At 36.8% G+C, this 11,895-nt stretch overlaps 1 protein-coding gene across 1 annotated transcript; it reads right to left on the reverse strand.

Annotated features, from left to right (window-relative positions):
* Positions 1-840: 840 nt before the first annotated feature.
* CFLAR (CASP8 and FADD-like apoptosis regulator) lies at positions 841-11,430 on the reverse strand. The gene is made up of 8 exons (XM_010146186.1): positions 11,135-11,430; positions 10,189-10,294; positions 9,138-9,273; positions 8,863-8,960; positions 7,795-7,846; positions 6,860-6,909; positions 5,635-5,713; positions 841-1,358 (listed from the first exon to the last, which is right to left on the reverse strand). Exons 1-8 carry the CDS (start codon positions 11,428-11,430, stop codon positions 841-843), a joined length of 1,335 nt encoding a protein of 444 aa, XP_010144488.1.
* Between the last annotated feature and the right edge of the window lie 465 nt (positions 11,431-11,895).

Consider the following 11,895-nt stretch of genomic DNA (forward strand, 5'->3'; position numbering starts at 1 on the left):
CTCACATTTCAGTCTTTACTGCAGAGGTTACACCTCTAAAATCCAATGCTGAATATGCATTTTAGAGACAATCTGTTATAACCCAAATCACTGTTGTGATATTGGATATGCTAATGTGATGATCTGTGATTTCATGACAAGGTTTTAGGGTTTGTAAAGAGGTATTAAATATTAACTCTGCAACTACTTTAAAAAGAGTTTCTAGCTCCCTGGTAGATCAACTGTACAAAGGAAACCTTTTTTGGTAAGGTATATATCCAAACATACTTGATTTCTGCTCAGATTCCTTTTGATAAACTCTTTAGATAGACTAAAGTTTTCTGATAGTTTAAATTCAAGATTACAAATTGGCAATCTAGCGGCTCCCTAAGTGGAGGGTTATTTAGATCTAAAGGAAGGTCAAAATCCTTCCCTCTCAACTATCTTTTCTTCAAACTTAGGCACTGACTTTTCATATTTGCAAGCAGAGCCCTTCTTAACGATAAAAGACAATCCTCAATTTGAAGTCTGGTGTATGCCTTCTTATCTTGGGAGAAGGAAGATTTCCAATCTTGTCTAAAGCACTGATATACATTACTCAGGATGGGTTCTTCTCACTCTGCAAGCCTCAGTGCCATAACACACTTTATTTTTACTCTCCAGAGTCAGAAACTTCACTTCTACTTAAGACTACCTTCCTGTGCCATCATTCCAGGATCAAGTATACTTGTCTTTTAACCTATGACACAGCAAGAACACACTTGACAGGACCAAATGAGATTAAACTTAAGGTTTCTCTTTCTCTAAGACAGCAGGCTGTCATAGGAAAAAGGTTAGTTTTCCCTCTTTTTTTTTTTTTATTTACCTTTTATGAGGACTGCGGAGTAGCTCGGTCAGACAACGCAGATAATACGAGGATGAACTTGGAGATTCTTCTAGTGTAGACACATTTACCTTGCACTGACTCCAAAAGATGTCTGCTACTTGGGGGATAGTGACTTTCCAAGGGATTTCTGCATGAGCAATGATTTTCTCATCATTCCCATCTATTTCCAACAGACTAGCACATTCTTGATCATTTTCTGGCACGATGTAGCTCTGAATAAAAAAAAGCTTTGGTTTTCCTAGGAGATCAGGACATGAGTCTGCTGTAAAATATTTTTTAATTTGTTCCAATGGGAATCCAGAAAAGGTATGATCTGTACAGAAGATGCTCTGAGGACTTCCACGGCTGACCAATATGCAAATGAAGCTGTCACAATTTCTGTGCTTCTGTAACCTTGCAACTTCAAGCAATGTTTGATTCATGGTGTTCATATTCAAATATCTGTGACAATGAACATCATAGCCTAAGCCTCTGAAGGTCTCTTCCAACGCATCTGAAAAAAGCAAGATGCAAGTAAATCACAGCACATGAAGACTCAACTATCCTGAATTACAGTATTTTGCTAATGGAAATAAGACACTTATTTCGTCACAGTAATTAAAAAACCAGGAGTACTTGATATTGATCACAGTACATTACATACTTATAGTGCTATATGCATGTTGTCTTTAATATGAGTTATATACTACATGATAGCAAAGACACTATTTGGCACATAATCAGTTCCAAATTCCACAGACACTTTCATGCTTTCATTTACAGCCAGTACCTCAAGCTCCTAGGACTTAAAATATCAGCCAGGAGAAAACATTAGAAAATACTTCACACAGAACATTCCTGAAATGGTAAGGAGTGATCTGCATAAAATGTAAAGTCTGTTTCACCTTTTGTCCAAATTACTCTGAATGGTTATAACAGATATATAGAACTGCATAGGAAATAGAGAGGCTCCTTTTCATCAGTCCAAAGGGAACGTGCTCCAGTCATTTATACTTCCTAATATATAAAACTGATGTTAAGTGATGAGTTACAGGTGGAGAATGTACACTGGAGTTTTAACTGTGACAGAATGGCATTATTCGAGGAAAAAAGAGCTGAATAATGAACCCCTTCAAATGTGTTAGGAATTAAAACTGTAGATAGCAAAAATCAAGATTTAACTCTATTGTATTTGTGTTAACCTGTGTTAGAGGAAAATGTGCTATGCTCTGAATAAGTTCTTTGGATGTTTTTTAATATGGGAGTGAAGCCAGATACATAGTTGTTAAAACCACAGGTATTTTTTTATGTTTTTGGAGAACCACAAGCTACTAGTATGATTCATACCTATAGCATCAGATCTTTAGTGTAAACCACATATACTATGTATATTGCTCATGCACAGCGTTTGATATGACAGGAGGTTATCAAGTGCCAATGTTTATTTAAAATGTCTGACAGACAGAGGAAGCTAGATTGTTCCTTGACTTCAAAAGTTTAACAATCTCTAATTAGCAAAGACTATTTCAGAGGTAACTGGCAGCAAAGCAGGAGTTGTACTACCACACTGTTCTCATCAAAAAGCCCATAGTGAAAACAGGGAACAAAATTTGTACCTTTCCTCAGCAACATACAAGGTAGATACAAACTCTATAATATAGCGAGATGATAAACAGAAACTATAGAGTTTCAATCCATTTGTTTGGTTACATTTTGTAAAATAATCCAAAAACTTTCCAGACTTTTTTTTTTTTTAATTTGGAAATAGAAAGGAAAATCCTCTCTATGTTAGGCAATAAAACATGCTTTCAACATTCAAGTGGAAGATGCAGGATTTGCACTATTCAGCATTTATATAGCAGAGGAAGCACTTAATCCGTTAGAGGGGGCACCAGTATATATGCAAAATGAGAGCTGCAGCGATGAGAGTGTTTTTCCTATAATTATCTTGCTAATGCGTACACATACACACCACAAAGATATAAAACCTGACGTCACCTTAGACCATACACACACTTAAAAAAAAAATTAAAGCACATTTTAAAAAAATTAGACCCAAACTTAGAGCTGTTTATTGGTTTAACAATAAATTAGTATTATACTTTAAGACAAGACAAAATGCAGCATTAAATCATGCTGCAACCTGAGACCAGAAAACATGTTTCTTCAACAGTAATCATCTTCCAACCAATCACTGCTGACTTTTGAGCATTTTCACTCTAAATAATATATTACCCTTTTCTCCCCCTTGATTATTTATAAGGTGAGGATAAAAATTGGCTTCCAAAAGGAGAAGTCAAAAGCAGCTGTTTACAAAACAGCAAGGCGCGTTTCAGTTTGAATTTTATCAGCATCTGATGAACTGACATTGTTTACACTGGGCATTTTCAATTCTTGTAATCCAGCATGTTTTACTGGTTCAGTTTCCTCAGATTCAATCTTAGGATAGGTACAGATTCTAATGCACACCACAGATTGCTAACATTTTCCCTGCCCTCTTCTCTTTGGTATTTTCAGACTTCAGAAGTAGTGTGGCACAACTTTATAGATTAGCGAATGCCTTTCTAACAAACTCCTTTAAGCAATGCTGTATGTCCCACCTCTCCTGAATCTCACTAGTACGTAATATATTTCAGCGAAAGTCTTGCTTTTCTATCACGTTGCTATACTGATGATGCACTGGTGATATTAAACATTGGAGACACACACGATTTCATTGCTTCTGCATCTAATGCAGAATACATGGCAATTGAGGCACACAGACTTGCTTTGGGTGGGTTTGACACAACAGCAGCAGAGACATGATTTGCAGGTGTATCTCACATGCCAGATGCTCATTATGTAACTCATTTTGGTCCTTTCCAGTCAGCAGACTTTCTCTCTCACATTTACACCCTCTGTTCTTGTACAAGTAATGAAATGACCATGTGAGCTCTTGAAGAACACATGCATTGATTTTTTTTCAATTTTGTGCACGTTTGTATTTAGTAGCAATGACTATGACAAAGGGTCTGCACATTATATTGCCTGTGCAAAAATCTGTGCCTTCTGAAGAAGAGTAGGTCCAAATTTATGTATCTGTGACTATGGGCTGACATAGGCTCCTTCTTTACTTCCCGTTTTCTCCTGTGTACATGCCTTACCTGCTTTTATACTTATTGTTTCATGTAAAAAACTTGTTCCTGTCACAGTTAAAACAGTCCCATTCAATAAATCAGGTCAGCAGATGCTTCTATCCCATTAGAGACAAGTAAATTTAAAGACTTTTTTTATAAACAAGCATATTTTCACACCTCATGTTTTCTTTAGCTCTCCACACTGACATTTCTCTAGCAACCCTTTTTGCATTTGCTTTCAAGAAACACAGCTCCAAGTAATAAGTCATTTTTTTTATACTGAGGCAGACTATCATGCTACCATCCAAATTAAGGCTGTGTAGTAAATCTCTTGCATCAAAAGGGTCATTTGTTCTCTAAAGCTACCATGAAAGAGAGAAGAACAGGAAAGTAAAGAAGCAGGCAACAGGACAAAGATCCCAAGAGCTGCCCTCCCCAGTCTTTCAGTCTTTGGCAGGCTGTCTTTGTTTTGTTCTTCTCTTCAGGCAGACAGCCTTTTTTGGTTCTTTTGGAGAGCAGAAGTGAAGAAGCACTTTAGATTGAACAGTTTAATGTCTACATTCAGCAATTGCCAGAGGTCATTGATGAACTTGGGAAGACAGACCGAAATCAGATCCCAAGGATGCTTCCCAGTTGCACGTATGTGAGTTAAATGCCTTCCTCGTCCTCCTCTTATCCATTCATTCAACTGTGAATCAGTTCTACTTTCTGTTACCCTAATGGCAAACTAAGTGTTTTGGTTTATATAATTTACCTAAAATACTATCGTCAAAAAAACATTAAAAATTTACTTTCTGAGAGTGTGCTCTGCATCCACTGATGTTCAACAGCGACATCAGTAATTCTAAGCTGGTCCATCAGTCTTGAGATAGACCCCCAAACCCTGTTCTTCCTCTACATGTCCTAGCCTAATACAGAACTGTCTGCAAGTACTCTCTTAATTTTTATTTTTAGCCTCACGTATGACAGTGATTAGAGATTGGGGTGGGTTTTTTTGGCTTATGCAAGAATCTGATTTTTGAATTCCACAAAGGCAATCAAGAAAACCCCACATTTTAACCATGGCACTGACTACCTTCAATTCTATATGCGATTTTTTTTTTTAACTAAACCAAGAGGGAAGGAAGAAAATTCCTTTCCCTATAAAGCTATGGTGACAATTTCAGTCAAGCTGTGCAAGATGGAACAGAAGTCTAGGTGCATTATTAATAAAGGACCACATACCTTTAGCTAGTCCAAATCTGTGGCATCCAATATAATTACAAAATCTGCAACAGCTTTGGTTTTGGTTTTTTAATTGGTGGGAAACGCTATCTTTACCATCTCTGCCAATAAACTGCTATATGACTGTAGCTTAACTGTTCTGTTGGTCTCTGAACGTCCTTTCTCTCCCTGTCAAAATTCAGTCTATCCCCTTAAAAGTTCTTTCATTCAAAGATTCTAAGCCAAAAACCAAACAGACAATGTTTGCAATAGTGAGGACAGTTGGCTTTAACCCCAGGTTGCACCTTCCAACCCTCTGCTTTAGAAGACTTTCTAGAATTGACAGACTAGCTGACTAGGACAACATTCCCCTAGTCTGGCTGTACATCTATGTACATCATATTCTGACACTAAATTGTTCTAGTTATCCGAGAATAACAAGATACGGAACTTTAAATTCCAGAGACTCACCTGTGTCATTGCCAATACAATCTATTATCAGGCATATTCCTAAAGGTTGACTTTGCATTCTATACTGATCATCAGACACCTGAGGAACATGAAGGAGAAATACTAAGTTAGTGTGTCACTCTGTCAACTTAAGAGACTTTGTTATTTTCTCAAATTTAACCACCTCAGATCTATTCAATTATATTCTCATTTTTTCCATAGAGTAGCTAGCAGAAGTCTGTCTGCTGGGATGTAGTATGTCTTATCTACGTAACAAAATCAGGAGACATGGCCTAATGATTTTTCTCCCAATTTTTACTACAGACTTACATTTTTATGTCTCTGTGTTATGCAATCTTACTATCATAACGATCACTAAACAAAGACTAAGACTGTACCAGAAATGAGAGAACCAACCTGAGACTAAACCTTCACTCTGGCCAGATATTCAAATATTAATAAATAAATTTAAAAAAAAGCTTTTTAAAGACCTGGACTATAACAGCAATGATCCTTCTATAGTAATTCCAAATTAATTTTCTTGAGTGTAACTACTATTGAAATGTTGGGAGCTATAAGCTTCATATCGCCAACACAATAAGTGTAGAGAACTTTTGTATTCTTCAGGTGTGCAAACAAGCACTGCTCATCAGAACAACATTTATTTCCTTATTTAGTAGAACAATCTCCTTGTTCTTTGATAATCTGTCATGTCTCATTACAATTTCTCTCCCCTTTAAAAAGATTACAATCAGTTTGGTACAGGTAACTCCCTAGTTCCTGGCCTATAGGAGAGCTAGTGAAAATAGCAGTAGTCTGTTCTTGTCATTAACACCCAAAGCATGTCTGTCTTCTTCCTGGAGAGAAGGGGCAGGGAGAGAATAAACAAAATTTACTACATGCAAAGAAGCCCCACAATTTCTAATGCAGATGGCAAGAGGTCTGACTTCCAAGAGGTTTTGATTTAACCTCCGCTAATAAATAGACAAGTTCTGTGTGCACATCATAGGTACATGCATTTTGGACACTGCTGCTTCCAGAGTAGCAGCAAATGTTTCATATTAAAAATATATTCTGCAAAAGCAATTAATAGAACTGGTTGATGGCTGAGCATGTGATGGATGTACACCTTGTTCTCTTTGCATGCAATTAAAGGAAATCTCAAAATGAAACAAAAAAAATCTAAGTTAAATACCCACAGAAGTTTTTATTATATTCACATGCATACATATGCACAAGCACATACCTTATGTGACACTAGTCCTGATTCCTGGATAGACATGCGGACTGGTTCTCCTGCAGTTAAAACATACAGAAGTAATGTCAGTATATAGGCACCAGTGACATTTCTTTGACAAAGCTGAGGACCTTTAACTGCCCCATCTCTCCAAGTGTTCAAGGCCGGGATGGGGCTTTGCGCAATCTGATCGAGTGGGAGGTGTCCCTGCCCATGCCAGGGGCGCTGGAACTAGATGATCTTTAAGATCCTTTCCAATCCAAACCATTCTATGAACCCATACAGTTCAGCCAAGTTCTCACTCATCTGGACCTCTTAGTTTCTATGTATGCTACTGAAATTTAAAAAAAAAAACAAATTTTCACCTTTATAATGTTATTTGGATTGCATTCTACATTGCAGGTAACTAAAATAAACAAACAATCAATCTCAGCTACACTGAGAGAACTCAACCAACTGCTCTTTTAAAAATCACCATGTTTGAGAGAAATTCTGGGTTTCCAGAAAGAACACAACACACATACTAAGAAGCTGGTACTCACTGGAAAACTTCCTGGCTAGCCTGGTGGAGAGTTCACCACTGAACTGACACAAAAACTTCTACCTCAAGACTTAATGGGCAGAGCTGCACTACGTGGGTCTCCAAAGCTGTTTAGTCAACCTTTTCCATTATTTCATTAATAAACTATTTGTTCTGTTATAAAGTTGTGACAGTGGAAGCCCACAACAATTTCAATGAAGTTTTAAGATCTGGCAGCACAAGCAAATAAAATACAAAAGCAAACAACAAGGCACGGCACAGTTTTCAGAGGTACCAAATACTCTCTGCTTCTGGTGTTATCACCTGGATTAGCCATAAACACAACTATCAAACAAGAGACCTTTGGATGTGATTCATTGTTTGGATCTTTTAGATTATCAAAACTCAGATAGAATGCTCTTACCCACAGTAAGACTTTGTCCATTTTGTGATTTTGCTTTGTTCATATTCTGGATCTAAAATGAAGAAAAAGATATATTTTCCCCTCTCTCTTTCAAGAATTAATTATTAACACAATAGTATATGTCTTCCTCAATAAAAGCACTACATATTTAGATTCATATCTATCAGCTAATGAGAATTCCAAAATAACAAGTAAAAAAAACCCCACCAAACCCACAAACAAACAGAAAACCCAAATCTATTCCTTCCCCGAAAAAAAATTACCAGCTTGTCACAAACAGCAAAGAAACCTTTATTCCCTAACATAGTAAAGCAAACAAAAAAACTCTGAAGATGTGAATTTTGTTTCCTATAAAGGAGCAGGGAAGAACTTCCACTGAATTAGAAAGAATAATTATAACAATATTATTGTAATATGTAAGTCAGTGCAAATTCTTTCCCATTAATATTCTGGAAAACAGAACTGTTGTAACTTCAATAGTGAAGACAAATTGCATCACTGGTGTTATGCCTACGTATTTACAGAACACATGACAGAAATAATCACACCAAATTCCTTTTGCAAGGCTAAAACTTTAAGGTCTTTACAACATGAGACCTAACTCTAATATAAAGAATATTGCATGCAATAGGATTTGATGACTTTTCACATACTGAGATATCTTTGTTAAAATGAGATTATAACAAAACACACACACACGAAAGTTGTAAAGCTCTCCTTATAAAGCCTTCAGCTTCCCAAGTTAAAAAGCTACTTTCCCTGCAAAGTCCAGAAGTACAAAGAAGAAGAATATGATTTGCAAAGAACAGTCAAAGCAAAACTTTTCCCTTCCCAGAGCAGTAGAAAAAAACTTTCAAGATACAGAAGCTCTTTAAAGGGGATCTTTCTCAGTCGGAATATTTAAATGAGACCCTAAATCCAGCAAATAGCAGGAATAAGAGAAATAAACCAAGCAATATTTTATTTACTAGCAATTTCTCATTGCCTGGGCTCTGCAAAGATGAATCCCCTTTCAATGTCTGGCAATATTTAGAAATAAAGGATCTGTCTAATTTATTGTATACTTACCCCTGAATTAAAAGGAGGGTCAATCAAGGTGAGATTAGGGAGAGATGCCTGAAGTGCATTTACATATACTGGCTGAGAATGAATGCAGGACATTAAAGCTGAAAATTTAACAGAAACACATAGAGAAATACACCGTGATGTATCAACTGTTTTAAAAGCCTAAATCTTTAATGAAGCATGCAAGTGCTCTGACTTGTAACTTCGAGTTTAATGTTTAGTAAGAGCACATCTGATCCTTGCTATCAAGAGTAACCAATGCAAAAATAGCACCTTACCTTCATGTTTGTACTTCTGAATTGTCCTAATCAGGTCTATCCTGTGAATATTTTTAAAACAATTTTCTATCAAATCCAGTTGATTAGGAGACACCAAATTTAGTTTCTCCAGGTCAATCACAAGAGCTAGGAAACTCTAGAATAACAACAGAAACCCAAACTGTCATATCAGCAATTTGTTCTCTGTCAGTAAGTAACAAAGCAACCTAGAAAATAATATGGGAAGGTCATAAAGGTTGGATATTCAAGAACTAGGGACATTACCATCTGAAGCACTGAGAAAATTATCTGGAAGATACAAGAATTCTTGGTATTATCATAGGAGTAATGGAAACTAGAAAGTGATACTCTTAAAAAGAAATCAAAGTTTTTGAGGAAACAGTTTTGCATTTCCTTGTTGCTACAAAGCCAGCCACTTGGAATGTCACCTCACATGCCACAAAGCGAGAGGCAAGAAAAGCTTTGGGAAATTTGCAGGGCCTCTCTTTCTTTGGTTAAAGAGAGAAAAAGAAAAAAACCTCTAAGAAAGGACATAGAAATCTCCAGTCTTCTAGGCACAATGGTCAAGTTTTCTGAACCCTCTCCACTGAATCTCTGCTTTCTCAGAGTCCTTAAATATTCAGAATGCAAATGCACAGAGAAAGACACAATTGAAATAAAACTGTTCTGTAAGTGAATCAGAGCACAAACACAGAGAGCAGGTTGTAATTCAAGACATGTTTCATATGATTATTGGTTTGACATTCTTCATATACGAACTTCCAGATCAGTAATACTGAAAAAAAATTTTTTTTAATGCCTTCTGCCTATGAGGTTCATGCTAAAAGCATTCACTACAGCAAGTCTTCACTATTCCCTCTCACTATTTCTCATGCCTATTTCCTTGAATTAAAAAATGAAAGAGAAGCCACTACTCCTTCTCCACTTCCTGACTTCTGTCTACTCCCGCCTCATTACCCCTTGCAGTACTGTCTCCTCTTATTTGCTGTCTAGCTACTTCCCTTTTTAATCTCTCATTGCTCCAAAGGAGAAGACCAGCAGAAAAACATACCTTATGTTTTGCCATTTTCATACGAGGTATGTAATCTCCGAGTAGAAAAATGAGAGAATTCACTTCTTCTTTTTCCAGATTCTCGTTAATCTCTACCATTAGTACCCTGAAATAAAGTTGAGATATTTCTGAAGGATTAGCTTTCAGTAAGATCCCACCCTTTCCCTATGTCCCAGTCTTAATGTACCATTCCCAATCAAGTAACAGGAAAAAATGTCCACCCTGCTCCACGATCCAATTACAAAATACCTATTCTTGCTAATCAGCATGTGCGTTACTCAGACTGACTGCTAATAGCCCCTGCTAGGAAAATAGAAGTCTCCTTCATATTTCGGTGGAGATGAAGTGAGAGAATGAGACAACAGAATAAATCTTTTAACTTTTTTTACCTAGTAGTTACAGGGTTTTTCTTTCAGTAAGAAGTTAACACAGGAAAATCTGACTTATGAGTACGTATATTTATTTCTGAAGTCTTTCAAAGGAAGTAACTGGAGCTTCTTAAGCCTCTTAAAACTACAGAGTAAAAAGTAGTAACAGACAGGTCACCTGAAAAAAGCTATACCACAAGGCCATGTGCCAAAAGCAAACTGGACAAGAAAATATCTTTCAATAATGATTAAACAACTAAATGACATCTAAAATGTCATTTCTCTTTGCTAATCTAGAACTGCCAAACATCACGGGTTTTATTGACTAACACACACAAATTCCTTAAAAATAGATGCTTCTAATGTCCTGACTGTAAGAAGCGACTAAGGCTTATTTTAGGGACTTTGTTTTCACTATAATTCTAGATATAATGCCCTTTTCTGCGTTTCTTTTACCTTTGAGACCTATTTAAAAAACAAACAACCCCCTCATTCCCCCCCCCCCAAAAAAAAATCCAAAACAACCACACACATTTTAAACAAAAAAGTAGCCTTGAAATCTGCCGTAGATATATTACCTGTAATCAGGGATGAGTCTGGTACTTCTGGCAAGGTTAGCTTCCACTATTGATTTCTCAGTCTTCAAGATCCTCCTCAGCAAGTCAAACCTCTTAACTCTGTACAACAGCTCAGACAAGCCAAGAAAAGACAATTTCTCCCTCTCAATTAAAGCCAGCAAGAGCTCTCGAAGGTCATCAGTAGCCAAATCAGGAGCAAGGTCTCGGCATAGGAAAAACATCACCTCTTCTTCTTCTTTATCCAATTCTTGTTGAATCTGGTAAATAATGACAGCTGGCACTTGGCACCTGGTCATCACTTTGTCGATGTTCCTTGAAAATTGCCAGCCTACTGTTTTTTTAAACAGGAAGCCAACATGACATGAAGCCCATGTCTACCATAGCACTTCTCTGGTGTTCGTTCTTAACTAGATGCATTTTTACATAAGCAGTTCTGTGGGAGAAAAATAAAAGGTACTGAATCAGTGAATTGCTGCACAAGTTCACAGTTAACTCTCGTATCTGATGTATTTCACTTACAACTAACACACCAACGTAGTCTATATAGACCTCTGGTCCTCAGAGGGTTCTCCCAGCTGTTCATTATAGAACAAAAAGTACTTGGTAGGTCATACTAACCAGAAAAATCTACGTTCTTTTTAAAGTAAAATTACCTTAACATTAGTCTGTAAATTCCACAGGAAGTGAAACAAAAGTCATGGGCTTGCTGATGAGTGATATTTCAAGTGTTTCTGGAAATAAGAGTTAAGTTCCACAGCAAT

This window comes from Buceros rhinoceros, unplaced genomic scaffold, assembly GCF_000710305.1.
Source record: "Buceros rhinoceros silvestris isolate BGI_N320 unplaced genomic scaffold, ASM71030v1 scaffold14472, whole genome shotgun sequence".
NCBI classification, from domain to species: Eukaryota; Metazoa; Chordata; class Aves; order Bucerotiformes; family Bucerotidae; genus Buceros; species Buceros rhinoceros.